Source organism: Pteropus alecto, unplaced genomic scaffold (genome assembly GCF_000325575.1).
Source record: "Pteropus alecto unplaced genomic scaffold, ASM32557v1 scaffold146, whole genome shotgun sequence".
NCBI classification, from domain to species: domain Eukaryota; kingdom Metazoa; phylum Chordata; class Mammalia; order Chiroptera; family Pteropodidae; genus Pteropus; species Pteropus alecto.
The window spans coordinates 27,422,432-27,439,142 of NW_006442107.1; the positions used below are offsets into that span (position 1 = coordinate 27,422,432).

The window sequence follows — 16,711 nt, forward strand, 5'->3', positions numbered from 1 at the left end:
GAGAAAAGTCTTAGTAGTTAGATATGATATACTTGGTATTAATTATCCAACATTTATTGAATAATTTGGATTTTCCAAAAGTTATCTACAATAGATTAATTTTATTATTTTGTTACATTGTATTTTTAAAATATGTATTTATAATTTTGGGAAATTTCAAATACACAGAAAAGTTCAAAGAATATTATAATGAATACTCACATATTCCTCTTGTAGATTAACTGTCATCTTGCCATACCTGTCATATTGCCCTTTGACACATTAACGAATGTCTGGATTTGATTCATACATCTGATAATTTGCTTGATAATGAATCCTGAGACATCTTAACATTTTAGCTTAGAATCATATTAATCAGTCATACAAGGGCTATACATTGAAAAGCAGTATAAAAATTTGGTAGACGAAGTGTCCCATTCCTAGTTAATAATTTTAATATCCTTGTCAAGTTTACAAAGTGACAACAAAAAGGAATCAGTATCTGGCAGCAGACTTAGGGTCAAATTTTCTTTGAAAAACTATGCCATTTTTGAGTCTTTACCGAGTACATGTATTTCTTATTCAAATAACTTTTTAAAGTCAATTTTTGTTTTTTGATGATTAAGATATGTGCCCCCTAACTGCAAGCTGTAAAAACTTTCACTGAAATCATTTTTAATTTTGCCCCATTTTCATTTGGAAATAGTATATTATGGTGTGAAGTCTGTAGAAAGAAATGAACTTCTGTAACTTTATACATTGTGTTCTGTGAAAGCATAAAATGTGGAGATGGTCTTCCTTACTCATCCTCCTAAAGACAGGCATTAAACAAATATAGAGCAGCTTATGTTTGAGTATACATCTCTATACTCTTTCAACAGGGTGAAGAGTGATTGGCAATAACATTTTCTTATGTATTATTAGAAAACAAGTCTTTATTTTATGATTTAATTTTTTGAATAAGTAATATGTATATGTATTATTAAAATGAAAAGTGTATTTTGCATAGCAGTGTTTCTCAACCTTTTATTTATTATCACCCTCATAAAGAATCTTTTTTAGCCTTTTCCCTAATTGCTCCCCATATGATATTTTAACATGGATATACCGTATATATGTTTATGTACTGTATGCATGTATAGTTGTTCTTGATACATAAAAAGAGATTTTTATTGCCCTGTTGAGAATGTGCGTGAGTCACAGTGAGAAGGTTTTCACTTAACCCTTTCTCATGGCCAGCTAGTCTTTTTCCTTTGCCACCACTGTTCATCATTTTTTTGATGTATCCTAGGATTTAAAACAGGGAAGAAAAACTTTCTTGTTGATACTGACCATTGAAACCTTGGTTCCAAGGATGATAGCACAGAATTTCTTTCTTTAGTAATGGTTTTATTAGAAATGTAAATTTGTATAGAAGAAAGATCCAGCAAAATATTTGTTTTTTTATTAGGTTTTCTGGTGGGTATATGGAAGGAATAACGGAATGAATGACCAGTGTCAATGGTTATATTTGTTTACTGTATTTCATAGAACATTTTAAAATTTTACAGGAGCAGCGAATGAAAATTGACAGAGAATTTGCTTTATGGCTGAAGGACTGTCATGAAAAATATGACAAACAAATAAAATTTACACTTTTTAAAGGAATAATTACACGTTCTGATCTTCCTTCTAAAAAGCAAGGCCCCTGGGCCACATACTCAGCAATAGAATGGGATGGAAAAATATACAAAGCAGGACAGCTGGTAGGTTTAACTCATCTTTAGATTCAATTTTTAGTATAATTTGATATTAAATGTATCAGAATTTAACAGCAGCCAAAAATAATGCGTGTATTGGTTCCTCAGGTGTCAGGAAAAAATGAAAAGGCTAAAGTGATTTTAATTAGATAATTTAGTATGGCATTTTTAAAAAAAAACTTGTTTGTTGCCTAAGGCTCAGTTAGCAAGGCTTTTATTGTTTCTTGCAATAAACTTTACTCAAGTAGAGATTCTCAGTTTTTTTTAATGTGATATGAAGTGATAATTTTTTAACAGATTTTTATGGAGTACCTGCTTGCAAGTTACTGTGCTTATTGACTACACTAAGAAGAATGCAGAGATCTAGGAGATTTGCTTTGTCCTTAGGGATATTACAGCCTAAAAACAGAAAACATAAATAGAAATAATAATAGGTAAGAAGGGGTAAGTGCTGTGAAAAGAGGATGAATAGTGCTTTGGCAGTTTAGGAGGAGAGAATTTTCTGACTAGCTGGGCCTAGGAGAAGAGAGTAAATCATGAAATTCCTTGGGTAAGAAAGGGCATTTCTGTGGACCTTGAAAGAGGTAGAGGCTCAGGTTTACACAGATTATTGCAAAGTAGAAGGGTATCCATTCTCTCCATAATTCTGAGAGTCATTTTCATATATTTAAAGCTTCAGAATTAGATGCAGTTACCTAGAAGAAATGAGTGCAGCTAGAGCCTCGCTTTTCCAGCATTTAGGGTTAGAATAAATCCCTTGCACTGGCAAAGGAGAATGAAAGGGCTAGCTGGTGAGATAGAAGGAAACTAGGGAAATATGGTATTCCTGAAATCAAGTGAAGAGTTACAAGAAGGAGGGAGCAATTAGTTTTGTTAAATTCTGTTTGGTGGTTAGGTAAAAAATGCTTTCTCAGAGAAGATAATCTGAGCAGAGACAAAGACATAGATAAGTTCAGGGAAGCAGCAGGTAGTAGAATTGGGTTGTCTTGCAACCCGTTATGTGTATGTGAAGAGAAATAATTTAGAAACGAGGCTGGAAAGGTAGATTGGATGTAAACTCTTGCAGTCTGTAGTCCTTTCCAAATTTCTGAATTGGGCTAGTGGATATTACCATTTTTTCCTAGCCATGTTAGGAAAAGAAATATAGGCAAGTTTTGAGCTAATTTTTCAAGGAAATAGCTTTCCAGAGTTTGTAAGTCACTGTTTATAGTCCGAAAGCAATATTTCATGGAGGAAAAGGTTTGCGGTATTTTGGCATTCATAATAATTTACTTGGAAGAAGTTATGAACCTTTTAAACACATGCATAGCTATGACGTTTTTGTATGGAGAAATTGTATCTTTACAAAGATATGTTAGGAACAAGTGGAAAACTTCACAAATACAACTTTATTAGAATATTAGAATACTTTTTTCATTAATTTTTCTAATAATGAATTTTCTTTGTATAAAATAGTTCTGTTAAATAATATTAAACCTATTTTTGTTGGTATATATTAATATTGAAGCCTTTTTTCAAAACTAAAACATTAGGTCAAGACAGTCAAGACACTTCCTCTCTATTATGGAAGCATAGAAAAGTTTTTTCTTTATGGTGATCATGATGGAGAAGTATATGCTACAGGAGGAGAAGTTCAAATTGCAATGGTAAGACAAAGTAATAAAAAATATTTATTGAAAGTTGTTGGTACTACTTATTTTTGCTTAAATGTAGAAATAAAGATACAGTACTTTGCTTGAATTTGGTGTTTCCTTTGGATAGTGTTAGCGTGAATTTTTATGTTTTATATATGGTGTTTTTAGTCATCTATAGAACTCAACATTTGTATGCTCTGTATTTAACAAACACACATGTTATTGCTAGTTATCACAATAATTTTGTAAACTGCACATTTAATACAAAGCCTACAGACCAGTAAACAATGGAGCCAGAATTCTATCTTAAGAATGAATGATTCTAAAACTGGAGTGGGTTTTTCTCTACTCCATTCTGCTAATATTTAAATGGTATTTAATTAGGCCTAAGGAAGTGCCATAAAAAATGGAAATAAACCTTGAGGTCTAATATAATAGCTGATATAATTTATATACTTAATTAGATAAAATATATTTCTTTGAAAGAAATGTTTTTTATTGCAACTAAATTTGAGTAGTTTTCTTTGAAAGACTGGTATAAATTTATTTATTTAGGAACCTCGAGCACTGTATGATGAAACGAGAACTGTACCAATTGCAAAGCTGGATAGGACAGTTGCTGAGAAAGCTGTAAAAAAATATGTAGAAGATGAAATGGCAAGGTAATTTGCATTTCAAGATGCATGATAAAAATAAGAAAAATCAAGTGATTATTAGTAATGCTTTTAACTGTTCTTGAGTGTGTTGTTATAGTCTAGTACGACATTTGTAGTCTAGATGTATATATGTGACAAACCAGAAAGCTTGTAAGCTGTAGTTATAAAAACAGAAATGCTATATTTGTTTTATAGAAAAAGGAGAACACTTTATATATTTAAAGTGTCACTGTTACAGGCACTATGATTATGTTAAAAAATTAACTTTGGTCTACAATTAGAAGAAATTTGTAGCAACTGCTGAAAGGTAAAGATTAGTACAAAAGAAAAAAAAGGAAATAGAAAAACAGAACTCTACTTGTGACTCTTGTTTAGCTAATGATGCAGTCATTTTGATTCTTATTGTATCTCACTGATAATTCTTAGAGTTTATCATATCTCCAAAGAGTAACTTACACTATAAATGAGTAGAAAAAAATCATGAAAAATTGACATTTCCTAACTCTTAATACCAAGAAGTTTTGCCTGACTTTTTCAGTAGCCACAGTGATAGTTAAGGAGGAGAAAACTTTTAGATTATTAGTCATGTAGAATTTCAGGTTTAACCTTTTAAAATATATGATAAATAAGTATTAAAGTTTCTAGTAACTTCTGTTTTTCTAATTAAGGTCAAATTAACAGAGTTCATGAAACATTAATATGCTGCTTTCATATTAGGCTCCCTGATAGATTGTCAGTAACTTGGCCTGAAGGAGATGAATTATTGCCAAATGAGATTAGACCTGCTGGAACCCCCATTGGTATGTTTTTGGTTTTTTTGCTTAATACTTTTTTTCTTGTGTCTTACGTTTCCAATATGTAAAAGACCATGAAAAATTAAAATGCAGTGTGAAGACCTAGCAGATTGATCATATTCTTTGGGTATAACTAAGATGTTCTTACTTTTGGACTAATAGGTGCATTAAGAATTGAAATACTGAATAAAAAAGGAGAAGCAATGCAAAAACTTCCAGGACCAAGTCATGGAGGGTCAAAGAAACTCCTCGTTGAGCTCAAAGTTATATTACACTGTAAGTGTAAAAACTAATTTGGATTACCGATCTGTAAACGTGTAATACCGATTTTAATATCATCATATAATGGATGAGCTAGCAATCTGATATACACATTGGATTTGATTAAAGTTAATTTCAGTTGTATTATAAATAATTCGAGTTTTTTAATCAATAATTTTGAGCTTTTTAAAAACACTTTATTCTAAATTTTCCATGTAGGTAACTGGACTGAAATAAAGATATGCTGTATATGTACATAGGAATTTAGATAATCTTTTAAGATCCCTTCTAAGTAGAAGATTCTGTGACTCTGTGGGCCAAAAGTAATTGATTCACATAATAAGCCTGATCCACTCTTTGGTAAAGAGGAAAGAACTGGATATTACTGTTCATCTTGTATTTCTCTAAGTTGAATCACCTTGTTTCTTAACTTTTTTATCTGTTGTTTTTATCTTGACTGTGTAAAAGTATTTTCACTTCATACTTTAAATAATCTGTTTTATCATTATATACTTTTGTCTCTGGTGCATGGATTTTGAAGATACACTATTATTCAGTGTGTTTATTTACAACATTTAAAAACTAGTCAATGAAGGTATATACTTTTATTATAAAGTATTTATAATAAGGTATATACTTTTATTATAAAGTATTTATAATATACTTATATTATAAATATCTTATTAGAGCTCTCAGCAGCACTGAACAGTTTGACTAATGCATTTTACTAAACTATTCCTACTTTTGGCCTCTGACACCCTATATTTCACCAACTCTTTGTTTTTTTCTTTGGGGTTTTTTTGTTTGTTTTTGTGATGGGAAACAACATACATTTGTTATCTTAGAGTTCTCTAGGTCATACATCCCAGATGGGTTTCACTGGGCTAAAATCATTGTCAGCAAGATTGTATTCCTTTTGGAGGCTCTAGAGCAGCCTTGCCATCTCTACCTTTTAAAAGCCGTCCACATTCCTTGGCTTGTGGTCCTTTCCTCCATTTCCAAAGCCAGAAGTGTAGCATCTTCCAATCTCTCTGGAACTCTGGCTATCCTGTCTCCCTATTACTTTTTTAAAAAGTAGTTTTTTAGTTAAAAAAAAAAAAATTTATTGTAGTAAATGAATATAAAGATGTATAATTTATACTTAACCATTTTTATTTTTATTTTTTAAATTTATTATTTTTTTTTTTATGGGGACATTGGTTACTGAAATCCAGTAAGTTTCAGTTGTACAATTTAACAGTAAGGCATATATATATTGTCTTTACCCCACCGACCTTCCCTCCCCCACTACACTTTGGTAATCACTAGTCTATTGTCCATGTACATGAGTTTCTGTTTATTTGTCCTGTTCACTCGTTGCTTTTAGGTTTATATCCCACATATAAGTGATAGCATGTGGTTTTCAACTTTTTCTGTCTGACTTATTTCGCTTAGCATGATTACCTCAAGGTCCATCCATGTTGTTGTAAATGGCAATATTTCATCTCTTATGGCTGTGTAATATTCCATCGTATATAAGTACCACAGCTTCATCCAGTCATCTGTTGTAGGACACTTCGGTTGCTTCTATGTCCTGGCCACCATGAATAATGCTGCTATGAACATCAGTGTGCAAATGTCTTTTTGGATATGGGTTTTCGGGTTTTAGGGAGTAAATACCCAGTAGAGAGATTGCTGGGTCATATGGTAGATCAATTCTTAGTTTTTTGAGGAACCTCCATATTGTTTTCCATAGTGGCTGTACCAATTCGCAGTCCCACCAGCAGTGTATGAGGGTTCCTTTTTCTCTGCATCCTCTCAAACATTTATTACTTGTCCTATTGATGACAGCTATTCTAACAGGTGTGGTTTTGATTTGCATTTCCCTAATAGCTAGCAGTGTAGTATCTTTTCATGTGTTTGTTGGCCATTTGTATATCTTCTTGGGAGAAGTGTCTGTTTATGTCCTCTTCTCAGTTTGTAATTGGCTCATTTGTTTTTTGTTATTATTGAGTTGTATGAGTTCTTTCTATATTTTGGATATTAAGCTCTTATCAGAGACGTTGCTTGCAATTAATATATTCTCCCATTCAGATGGTTGGCTCTTTATCTTGTTGATGGTTTCATTTGCTGAGCAGAAGCTTTTTAGTTTGATGTAGTCCCATTCATGTATTTTAGCTTTTACTTTCTTTGCCTTTGAAGTCAAATTCATAAAATCCTTTTTAAGTCCAACGTCCATGAGTTTAGTTCCTGTGTTCTCTTCTATGCAATTTATTGTTTCAGGTCTTACATTCAGTATCACTTTGAGTTAATTTTGGTTTGTGGTGATAGACAACAGTCTAAACTTCATTCTTTCACAGATAGTTTTCCAGGTTTTTCTCAGCACTGTTTATTGAAGATGCTTTCCTTTCTCCACTGTATGTTTTTGACTCTTTTGTCAAAAATAATTTGCCCATATGAATATGGGTTTATTTCTGGACTCTCGATTCTCTTCTGCTCAGCTGTGTGTCTGTTTTTCTGCCAATATGCCATTTTGATTATTATTGCTTTGTAGTATAATTTGAAGTCGGGAAGAATGACGCCACCAGCCTTGTTCCTTTTTCTCAGGATGGCTTTGGGAATTCGAGATCTTTCGTACTTCTGTAAAAATCTGAAGATTTTTTTGTTCTATTACTTTAAAAAATACTGATGGGATTTTGATGGGGATTGCATTAAATCTTTATAATGCTTTAGGTAATAAGATCATTTTAACTATGTTGACTCTTCCAGTCCATGAACACGGACTATCTTTCCATTTCTTTGTATATTCTTTGATTTCTTTTAATAGGGTCTTGTAGCTTTCATTATATAGGTCCTTCACATGTTTCATTAGATTTATTCCTAGGTATTTTATTCTTTTTGTTGCAATTGCAAAAAGAATTATTTTTTCTACTTTTTTTCTGACAGTTCATTATTGGAGTATAGGAACAGTGTGGATTTTTAAACATTAATTTTGTATCCAGAAACTTAACTGTATTTGCTTATTGTTTGTATTAGTGTGGAGTCTTCAGGGTTTTCTTCATAAAGAATCATGTCATCCGCAAATAGTGACAGTTTGACTTTCATTTCTTATTTGAATGCCTTTTATATCTCTCTCTTGCGTGATTGCACTTGCTAGGACCTCCAATGTTATATTGAATAACATTGGCAATAGTGGACAACCTTGCCTTGTTCTTGATCTTAGAGGGCAGGTTTTTCGTTTTTCACCATTAAGTATAAAGTTGCCCGAGAGTTTGTGATAGATGGTCTTTATTATGTTAAGGTACTTTCCTTCTATATCGATTTTGTGAAGTATTTTGATCATAAATGGATGCTGTATCTTGTCAAAGGCTTTTTCTGCATCTATTGATATGATCATATGGTTATTTTTTAATTTGTTTATGCGATGTATCACATTAATCGATATGCGTACGTTGAACCATCCCTGTGCCCCTGGGATGAAGCCCACTTGATCGTGGTGTATAATCTTTTTAACATGTTGCTGCATTCGGTTTGCTAGTATCTTATTTAAGATATTCGCATCTGTGTTCATGAGAGATATTGGTCTATAGTGTGTGTGTGTGTGTGTGTGTGTGTGTGTGTGTGTGTGTGTGTGTGTTTTTTACCCCAGATTTTATCAGGGTAATATTGGCCGCATAAAATGAGTTAAGAAGTATTGTCTCCTCTTGATTTTTTGGAAAAGTTTGAGGAGAATAGGTATTAAGTCTTCTTTGAATGTTTGATAGAATTCACTAGCGAGGCCATCTGGTCCTGGACTTTTACTTTTTGGTAGGTTTTTGATGATTGTTTCCATTTGCATATTGCTGATCGATCTATTTAGATTTTCCAGCTCTTCTTGATTCAGTGTAGGAAGGTTGTATCTTTCTAAGTACTTGCCCATTTCTTCTAGGTTATTAAATCTGACGTTATATACTTTTTCATAGTACTCTTGTATGATTGATTGTATTTCTGCAGTGTCTGTTGTAATTTCTCTTCTTTCATTCCTGATATTGTTTGTGTCCTTTCTCTGTTTTCTTTAGTGAGTATAGCCCAGAGTTTGTCAATTTTATTAACCTTCTCAAAGAACCAATTCTTTCTTGCATTTATGTTTTCTTTTGTTTTTTTGTTTGTTTGTTTTCAATTTCATTTATTTCTGCTCTAATTTTGATGATTTCTTTCCTTCTGCTGACTTTAGGCTTCATTTGTTCTTCCTTTTCTAGTTTTTTAAGATGAAGCGTTAGGTGGTTTATTTGGGCTCGTTCTTGTTTTTAGAGATAGGCCTGTAATGATATGAACTTTCCTCTTATTACCACTTTTGCCATGTCTCAAAAGTTTTGATATGTTGTACTCTCATTATCATTTGTTTCTATGTATCTTTTTATTTCTTCTCTGACCCAGTTGTTCTTCAGTAACATGTTGTTTAATCTCCATGTATCGTGGTTCTTCCTGCTTTCTTTTTACAGTTCATCTCCAGCATTATGATCACAGAATATAGTTGGTATGATTTCAACCCTCTTCTATTTGTTGTGGCTATCTCTTGTGTCTCAGTATGTGGTCAATCCTTGAGAATGTTCCATGTGCACTAGAGAAAAATGTATAAGCAGCTATTTTGGGATAAAGACTGTAGATGTCAATAATGTCTAGTTTGTCTAATGTATCATTCAAGGATGTTATTTCCTTATTGATTTTCTGTTTGTATGGTCTGCCCATATCTGACAGTGGGGCATTTAGGTCCCCTACTGTGATAGTGTTTTGGTCTATTTTTCGCTTTAGTTCTGTTAGTAATTGCTTTACATATTTTGGTGCTCCCTGATTGGGAGCATAGATATTAATAAATGTTATGTTTTCTTGGTTCTTGATCTTCTTTATCATTATAAAGTGCCTCTCAGTATCTTTCTTTACCTTTTTTTATTTTGAAGTCTATTTTGTTCAGTATTAGTACTACTACTCCCACTTTTCTCTGAATGCCATTTGCTTGATATATTTCCACCCTTTCACTTTGAGTCTTTATTTGTCTTTGGAACTGAGATGTGTCTCCTGAAGGCAGCATATAGTTGGGTTTTATTTTTTGATCCAATCTGCAGCTTTTTGCCTTTTATTGGTAAGTTCAGTCCATTTACATTTAGGGTGATTATTGAAATATGTGGTTTTCCTATAGTCATTTTTTTTTTCCTGGTAGCTTTATGTTTCCATTGCTTCCTTGTCCTTGTGTGTGTTTGTTTTTTTAATTCTGGTTGGGTTGTGTGGATTTTCCTTCTAGTCCTTCTTGTTTTATGTTACACACTTCTGAATCTTTGGCATATGAATATGTAAAGGGTATTTATCTATATCCATTTTCTTCTGTGTGTGCCTTATCTCCATTCCCATTTGAGAATTTGGATCTTTCAGTCCTTTTCTGTTGTTATTGTCTTAATATGTATGTCCCTATATGCTGAATATTCATTACTCTCTTGCAATAGTAAATGTCTTCTTATTGTTTAAGCTTATAATGCCCTGTTCTTAGTAAGGGTTTCACTTCTCTGCTTCTGTCTGCCTGCTAGTCTCCTTACTCATAGTTATGTTTTGTTTTGTTTTGTTTTTGTCATTTTATTTTAGGTGAGCTGACCCTTTTCAGTATTTCCTATAATACAGGCCTTGTAGTGGAGAATTCCCTCATATTTTACATATCTGGAAAGGTCTTTATTTCTCCTTCATATCTAAAGGAGAGCTTAGCTGGATACATTATTCTAGGCTGGTAGTTCCTTTCATTTAATAGTTTGAATATTTGATTCCACCCCTTTCTTGCTTGTAAGGTTTGTACTGAGAAGTCCGACAATAACCGAATGAGTTTTTCTTTATAGATTACCGTTGTTTTTTCCCTGTTTGCCCTGAGAATTCTTTTTTGTCATTGATTTTTGATAATTTTAATAGTGTGTCTTGGTGAAGGCCTTTTTTGGTTGAGATAACTGGAAGTTCTGTTGACTTCTTGAATTCCAACTCCAGCACATTCCTTAGATTTGGGAAATTCTTGTCTACTATTTGTCTGAAAATGCTTTCTAATCCCTGCTCATTTTCCTCCCTTTCGAGAGTGCTCATTATTTTTATGTTTCTTCTGATGGTATCAGCTAGTTCTTGTATTTCTTTTACATTATTATTCATTCTTCAGTTTCTCTTTTCTTCCTTCTGATTTATTTCTAGATTTCTGTCTTCAGTATCACTAATCCTTTTCTGCATTTAGTGGACTCTGTTTCCCAAGCTTACTATTTGATTTTTCATCTCTTAATGTGTTCTTCATCTCCAGAAGTTAGAATTTCAGTTTTCTTGCTAAAAAACTCATTTTGCTAATTTAGTTGTTTTTCCAATTCCTGGAATTGTTGATATGAATTATTTTGGATCTCATTGAGTTTTATCAGAAGTACCATCCTGAATTCTCTGTCATTTAAGTTGCATATTTCTATATCTTTAAGCTTATTTTCTGGAGATTTTTCTCTTTCTTTTTGAGCTGTTCACAATGTTTAGTGGACTGTTTCTCTGCCTGGGCATTAATAGAAGTATATCTTGCTTCCCGCCCTTGCCTCTCCCCTCACCCCCGCTGCCGAAAGATTCATTATAGAAAGGTCTCTCTTTAGGCTGTTGCTAAGAAGGCATAAAAAGTTTCCAGTACATGGTGTCTAAGTTTCTTGGATCCCTGCTTTATATAAAGCCTTAATAACTTTTTTTTTCTTTTAAATATTCAGTCATGCTCGCTACACTCAGTCTCAGTCCTTGTCAGTGTTAGCAACAAGAGCTGTGGTAACTCTTATTCGCAGGTCCTTCACTCAGATGTGCTTGTGTGCAGGTTTAGTGTTAATTATTGAGTTTTAGATGTTCAGCTTATTGTTATTTCAAGGGGACAGATCTAGGGACATCTCTCACTCTGTCATGCTTTCAACGTAACTCACACTTAACCATTTTTAAATGTACAGTTTAATAGCATTGAGTTTATTCACATTGTTGTGCAACCATTGCCACCATCTATCTCCAGAACTTTTTCATTATCCCACTTGTAGTAACAACTCCCCATTACTCCCTTCCCTCATCCTCTGTTCTGCTTTCTGTCTCTGTGAATTTGAGTATTTTTAGGTATCTCATATAAGTGGAATCATGTATTTAAGATGAAATGATATTCCATTGTATGTATATACCACATTTTGTCTATCCATTCATTTATCAGTTGACACTTAGGTCCTTCCACATTTTAGCTATCATGAATAATACTGCTGTGAACATTGGTGTACAAATATCTGTTTGAGTCCCTGATTTCACTACTTTTGGAGATGTACTCAGATGTTGAATTGCTGGATCATATGGTAATTCTATGTGTACCTTTTTGAGGAACTGACATACTGTCCTCCACAGTAACTGTACCATTTTACATTCCTATCAGCAATACACAGGGTTCCAACATCTCCACATCCTTGCCAACCCATGTTATTTTCTGTTTTTGTTGTTGTTGTTGTTGTTTTTTAATAAAAGTTATCCTAATTGGTGTTTAGTAGTATCTAATTGTGGTTTTGATTTTCATTTTCCTAATAATTAGCATATTTGAGTATCTTGTGCTCTTTGGCCATTTCTGTATCTTTGGAGAAATGTCTATTCTTTTGCTCATTTTATAATCAACTTTGTTGTTTCTGTTAAGTTGTAGGAGTTCTTTATATGTTTTAAGTAATTCTTATCAGATACATGATTTGCAAATATTTTCTTCCACCATGTGGGTTGCCTTTTCACCCCATGTATGGTGTCCTTTGATGCAGAAAAGTTTTTAATTTTGATATAGTTCAGTTTGTCTACTTTTGCTTTTGTTGCCTGCACTTTTGGTGTCATATCCAAGAAGTCATTTCTAAATCCAATGTCATGAGTTTCTCTTGAATGTTTATTTCTAAGAGTTTTGCAGTTTTATCTTTTACATTTAGTTATTTGATCCATTTTTGAGATAACTTTTATATAGGTTAACTTTTTTTGTATATGGTTAACTTCTTTTGCATGGGAATATTCTGTTTTCTCAGCATCATTTGTCAAAAAGACTATCCTTTTCCCAATGAATGGTTTTGGTATCTTTGTGAAAAACGTTTGACTGTCTATACCCGGGTTTCTTCTTGGGCTCTCTGTTATCTTCTGTTGGATTATATGTCTGCCCTTATGAGAGTACCACACTGTTGGGTTTTTTCATTGATTTTTAATTTTTAATTGATATACAGTATCCTATTAGTTTCAGGTATACATCATAAATGATTTGATATTTATGTACATTATGAAATGATCCCTACGATAAATCTGGTTACCATCTGTCATACAAAGTTGTTAGAATATAATTGATTATTCTCTATGCTATATGCTATATCCTATGACTTTTTACTAAAATTATTGGGGTGACATTTTTTTGATAAAATCATATAGGTTTCAAATCTACAGTTCAGTAATATGTCATATGTATATTGCATTGTGTGTTCACCACCCAAAGTTAAATTTCCAAACTTATTTTCTGATTGGAAGTTTGTGCTTCACTTAATACCCTTAACCTATTTCGCTTACCCTCCAACCCTTCTCCTCTTGGTAATGACCAAGTTTATTTCTTGTATCTACGAGTCTGTTTCTGTTTTGTTGTGTTTGTTCATTTGTTTTGTTTTTTAGATTCCACATAATTCCACAAGTGACATTTAATGGTATCTGTCTTTATCTGACATATTTACTTAGCATATAGCTCCATCCATCTTGTTGCAAATGACTAAGTTTTATTTTTTTATGACTGAGTAAGTATCACACTGTTTAATGTGAGTCCTCTAATTTTGTTCTTCCTTTTCAAGATTGTTTTGGCTGTTTGTGTCCCATGAGAGTTCATAAATTCTTAGAATGGGTTTTCTATTTCTGCAAAATACAGCATTGGGGTTTTGATAGGGATTATATTGAATCTGCAGATCAGTTGAGTATTATTATTGTCTCAACAATCCATGAATATGATTTTGTATTCTGCAAATTTGCTGAATTTACTAGCTCTAACATGTTTTGATTGAATCTTTAGGGGTTTCTACATATAAGATCATGTCACCTATAAACAGATAATTTTACTTCTTTCTCGAATGGATTCTTTTCCTTCTTTATTTCTCTCCTTCTTGCCCTCCGTCCCATCATTCCTTCCCTTTTTTTTGCTTAAGAGCTCTGGCTAGTACTTCCAGTACTATGTTGAATAGAAGTCATGAAAGCAAACATCCTTGCCTTGTTCCTGATCTTAGAGGTAAAATTTTAAGTCTTTCATTGAGTATGATATTAGCTGTGGGCTTTCCATAGGTCCACAAGGCTTCACACATGATCTAGTCCTGTCTCCTTTTTCAGCTTCACTTTATTCCATTTTCATCCTCACTCCCCGTATAATCATATTCTTTTTGCTCTCATTCAAGTCCAGTTTTTCCACCTCTGAACCTTTGCATGTGTTTCTTCTGCCTAAAACTTTAAAACAAATTTTTGACAAGCTTTTTGTTTCTCAAGTTTCAGATTGTCATTTTCTCAGGGAAGCTTCTAATAGTAATATTTTTCTATTACTTTTTTCAGTTTCGTATTTCCTGAAATTTATTTTTATAACTGGAAATTCTGTTATTAAATGTATCTTTGCTCTCTAGAACAAGGGTGACAAAGTATTTGTAAAGGATCAGGTAGTATGTAGTTAGGCTTTGGGGTGTCATAAGTTCTTTGTCACAGCTGCCTAACTGCCATTCTAGAATGAAAGCACCCATGGACAATGAAGTAGCTTATGGATCCCTTGCACTAGAAAATAGAACTCCATGAAAGCAAAGATATTGTTTATATTCTTCACTTCTTTTTAGTGCCTAGTATGTAGGAAGTAATTAATAAGTGTTGAATAAATACATAAAAATCAGAAAGTTGATCTTTTTTAGAGAACTTCTGATGGTGGTTTACCATTTAATTTCCGTGTAAACTAGTAATTGCAAATTAAAAGTAATTTTTTTTTATTATGAGTGAAACAGAAAAATGGAATTACATAATTGGCCCTGATATATATTGGTTAACCTAATTCAACAATTGTTCCATATTTGGTTATACTCGCTTCATGTGTTTATTTTTTTTGTGGTTGTTGAATTGCAGGTGTGTGAATCTCTAAAAACATGTATATTTTCAATTTTGATATTCCTTGGTATTATCTAATACCTAATCCAACTTAAATTTCTATGATTTTCTAAACTGATCACCTTGTATGTTTTTTTTGTGTGTGATTAGGCACTATTATTATTACATAGTTATTATAGGTCTTTCTAAGTCTTTTTTCAGAGTAGAGCCTCCTCCTCCTTTTCCATGCCAGTAATTTATCAACAAAACCCAGTCACTTGTACTGTAGAGTGTTTCACATATTTCTGTTTACCTCTTTGGGATGTCATTGAACTTGTTCCACTATTTGTTCAGTATCCTGAAAACTGGAAGTTAGCCCTAAAAGTTTGACTTGATTTAGGTTCACTATTTTTTTCCTAAAGCAAGAATCATAGCTAATCTGTGTTTATTATGGTATTTTATCACAAGAGACATAATGTCTGATTGTCCTACTTTTAGTGATGATGGATCTTTGTATTCACTTGTCTAATATGATGATAAAGTTCTCCTTTTACTCATCAGTTAAAGATTTTTGCTTGAATTAGTTATTTGATATACAAAATGGTGATTTTACCCCACCCCAGGTTCTTTCATTCCTTCTTAATTTATGATCCACAATTCATCTGAGAAGAAATTTCTTTTGTCAGTTAGGGTCATTGGTTTACTCTGAAACACAGCTTTTATAGGAAAGGCAATATCATGGTTTAATTCTTTTTCTTTAATTGAAAATTACCAGTCAGTACAATAATGCTAGTGAGCGCTTTTTGGGTGTTTTTGTTTTGTTTTGTTTTGTTTTGTTTGTAAATTTATGGTTTTTTAAAATATATATTTAATATTCTTCATTCATTTTGATGTGCCATCACACTGGCTACTCTGTCTTCTCTTCATCAACTTTCTTGGTCTTTGATGCAATCTTTCTTGTTTTCTAATTTAAGATATCCTAGAATCTTCTAGCACATGGTCTACCCTAGACCTGGATTCAGCCATTACTTCTCATTCCTTTCAGTGAGGAATGGTATTTAGAGGCCACAATCTGAGTGTTAGTATTGCTCATTGCTACTGGGTAAAATTGCTTCTAAGTTTTTTCAGTTGATAACATGAATATTTTTGGAAAAGAAAAGAAAAACAATTCATATTGACATTCTGGGTTTTTATTTAATCACTTTGATTTTATGCTTTTATTTCATTTTTCATATTGAAAATCTTGATTCTTAACATTAACAATTACTTATTTGCTTTATCCTACAATATGTTTAATTTCAAAATAATACTAATATAATTACTACTAATAAAACTATTGCATTAAATATGTCTTCTTTGCAGTTCTGTTTGTCCTTAATATATTTCTGTCTGTATAAATCATTAAAAAAAAGTTAGTCTCAAGTTACTCAAAATGATTTTATTGTGATCATATCACCTACTTGATGTTTTGGTTTTATGAATTACTTTGTTTTTTGTTTTTTGGTTTTTTTTTTGAATATTTAACAACATTCCAAAGTCAAATATAAGGAATATTTCGAATAAGTGGCATTATT

General features: G+C 32.4%; 1 protein-coding gene across 1 annotated transcript in view; it reads left to right on the top strand.

Moving 5' to 3' along the window:
* SMCHD1 (structural maintenance of chromosomes flexible hinge domain containing 1) overlaps positions 1-16,711 on the top strand; it is a 142,827-nt gene that overhangs the window by 41,750 nt on the left and 84,366 nt on the right. Inside the window, exons 13-17 of the mRNA XM_006920053.3 lie at positions 1,530-1,724; positions 3,251-3,364; positions 3,908-4,014; positions 4,726-4,808; positions 4,965-5,078. Coding sequence (XP_006920115.1) covers positions 1,530-1,724; positions 3,251-3,364; positions 3,908-4,014; positions 4,726-4,808; positions 4,965-5,078 — 613 coding nt within the window. The remainder of the gene's footprint in view (positions 1-1,529; positions 1,725-3,250; positions 3,365-3,907; positions 4,015-4,725; positions 4,809-4,964; positions 5,079-16,711) is intronic.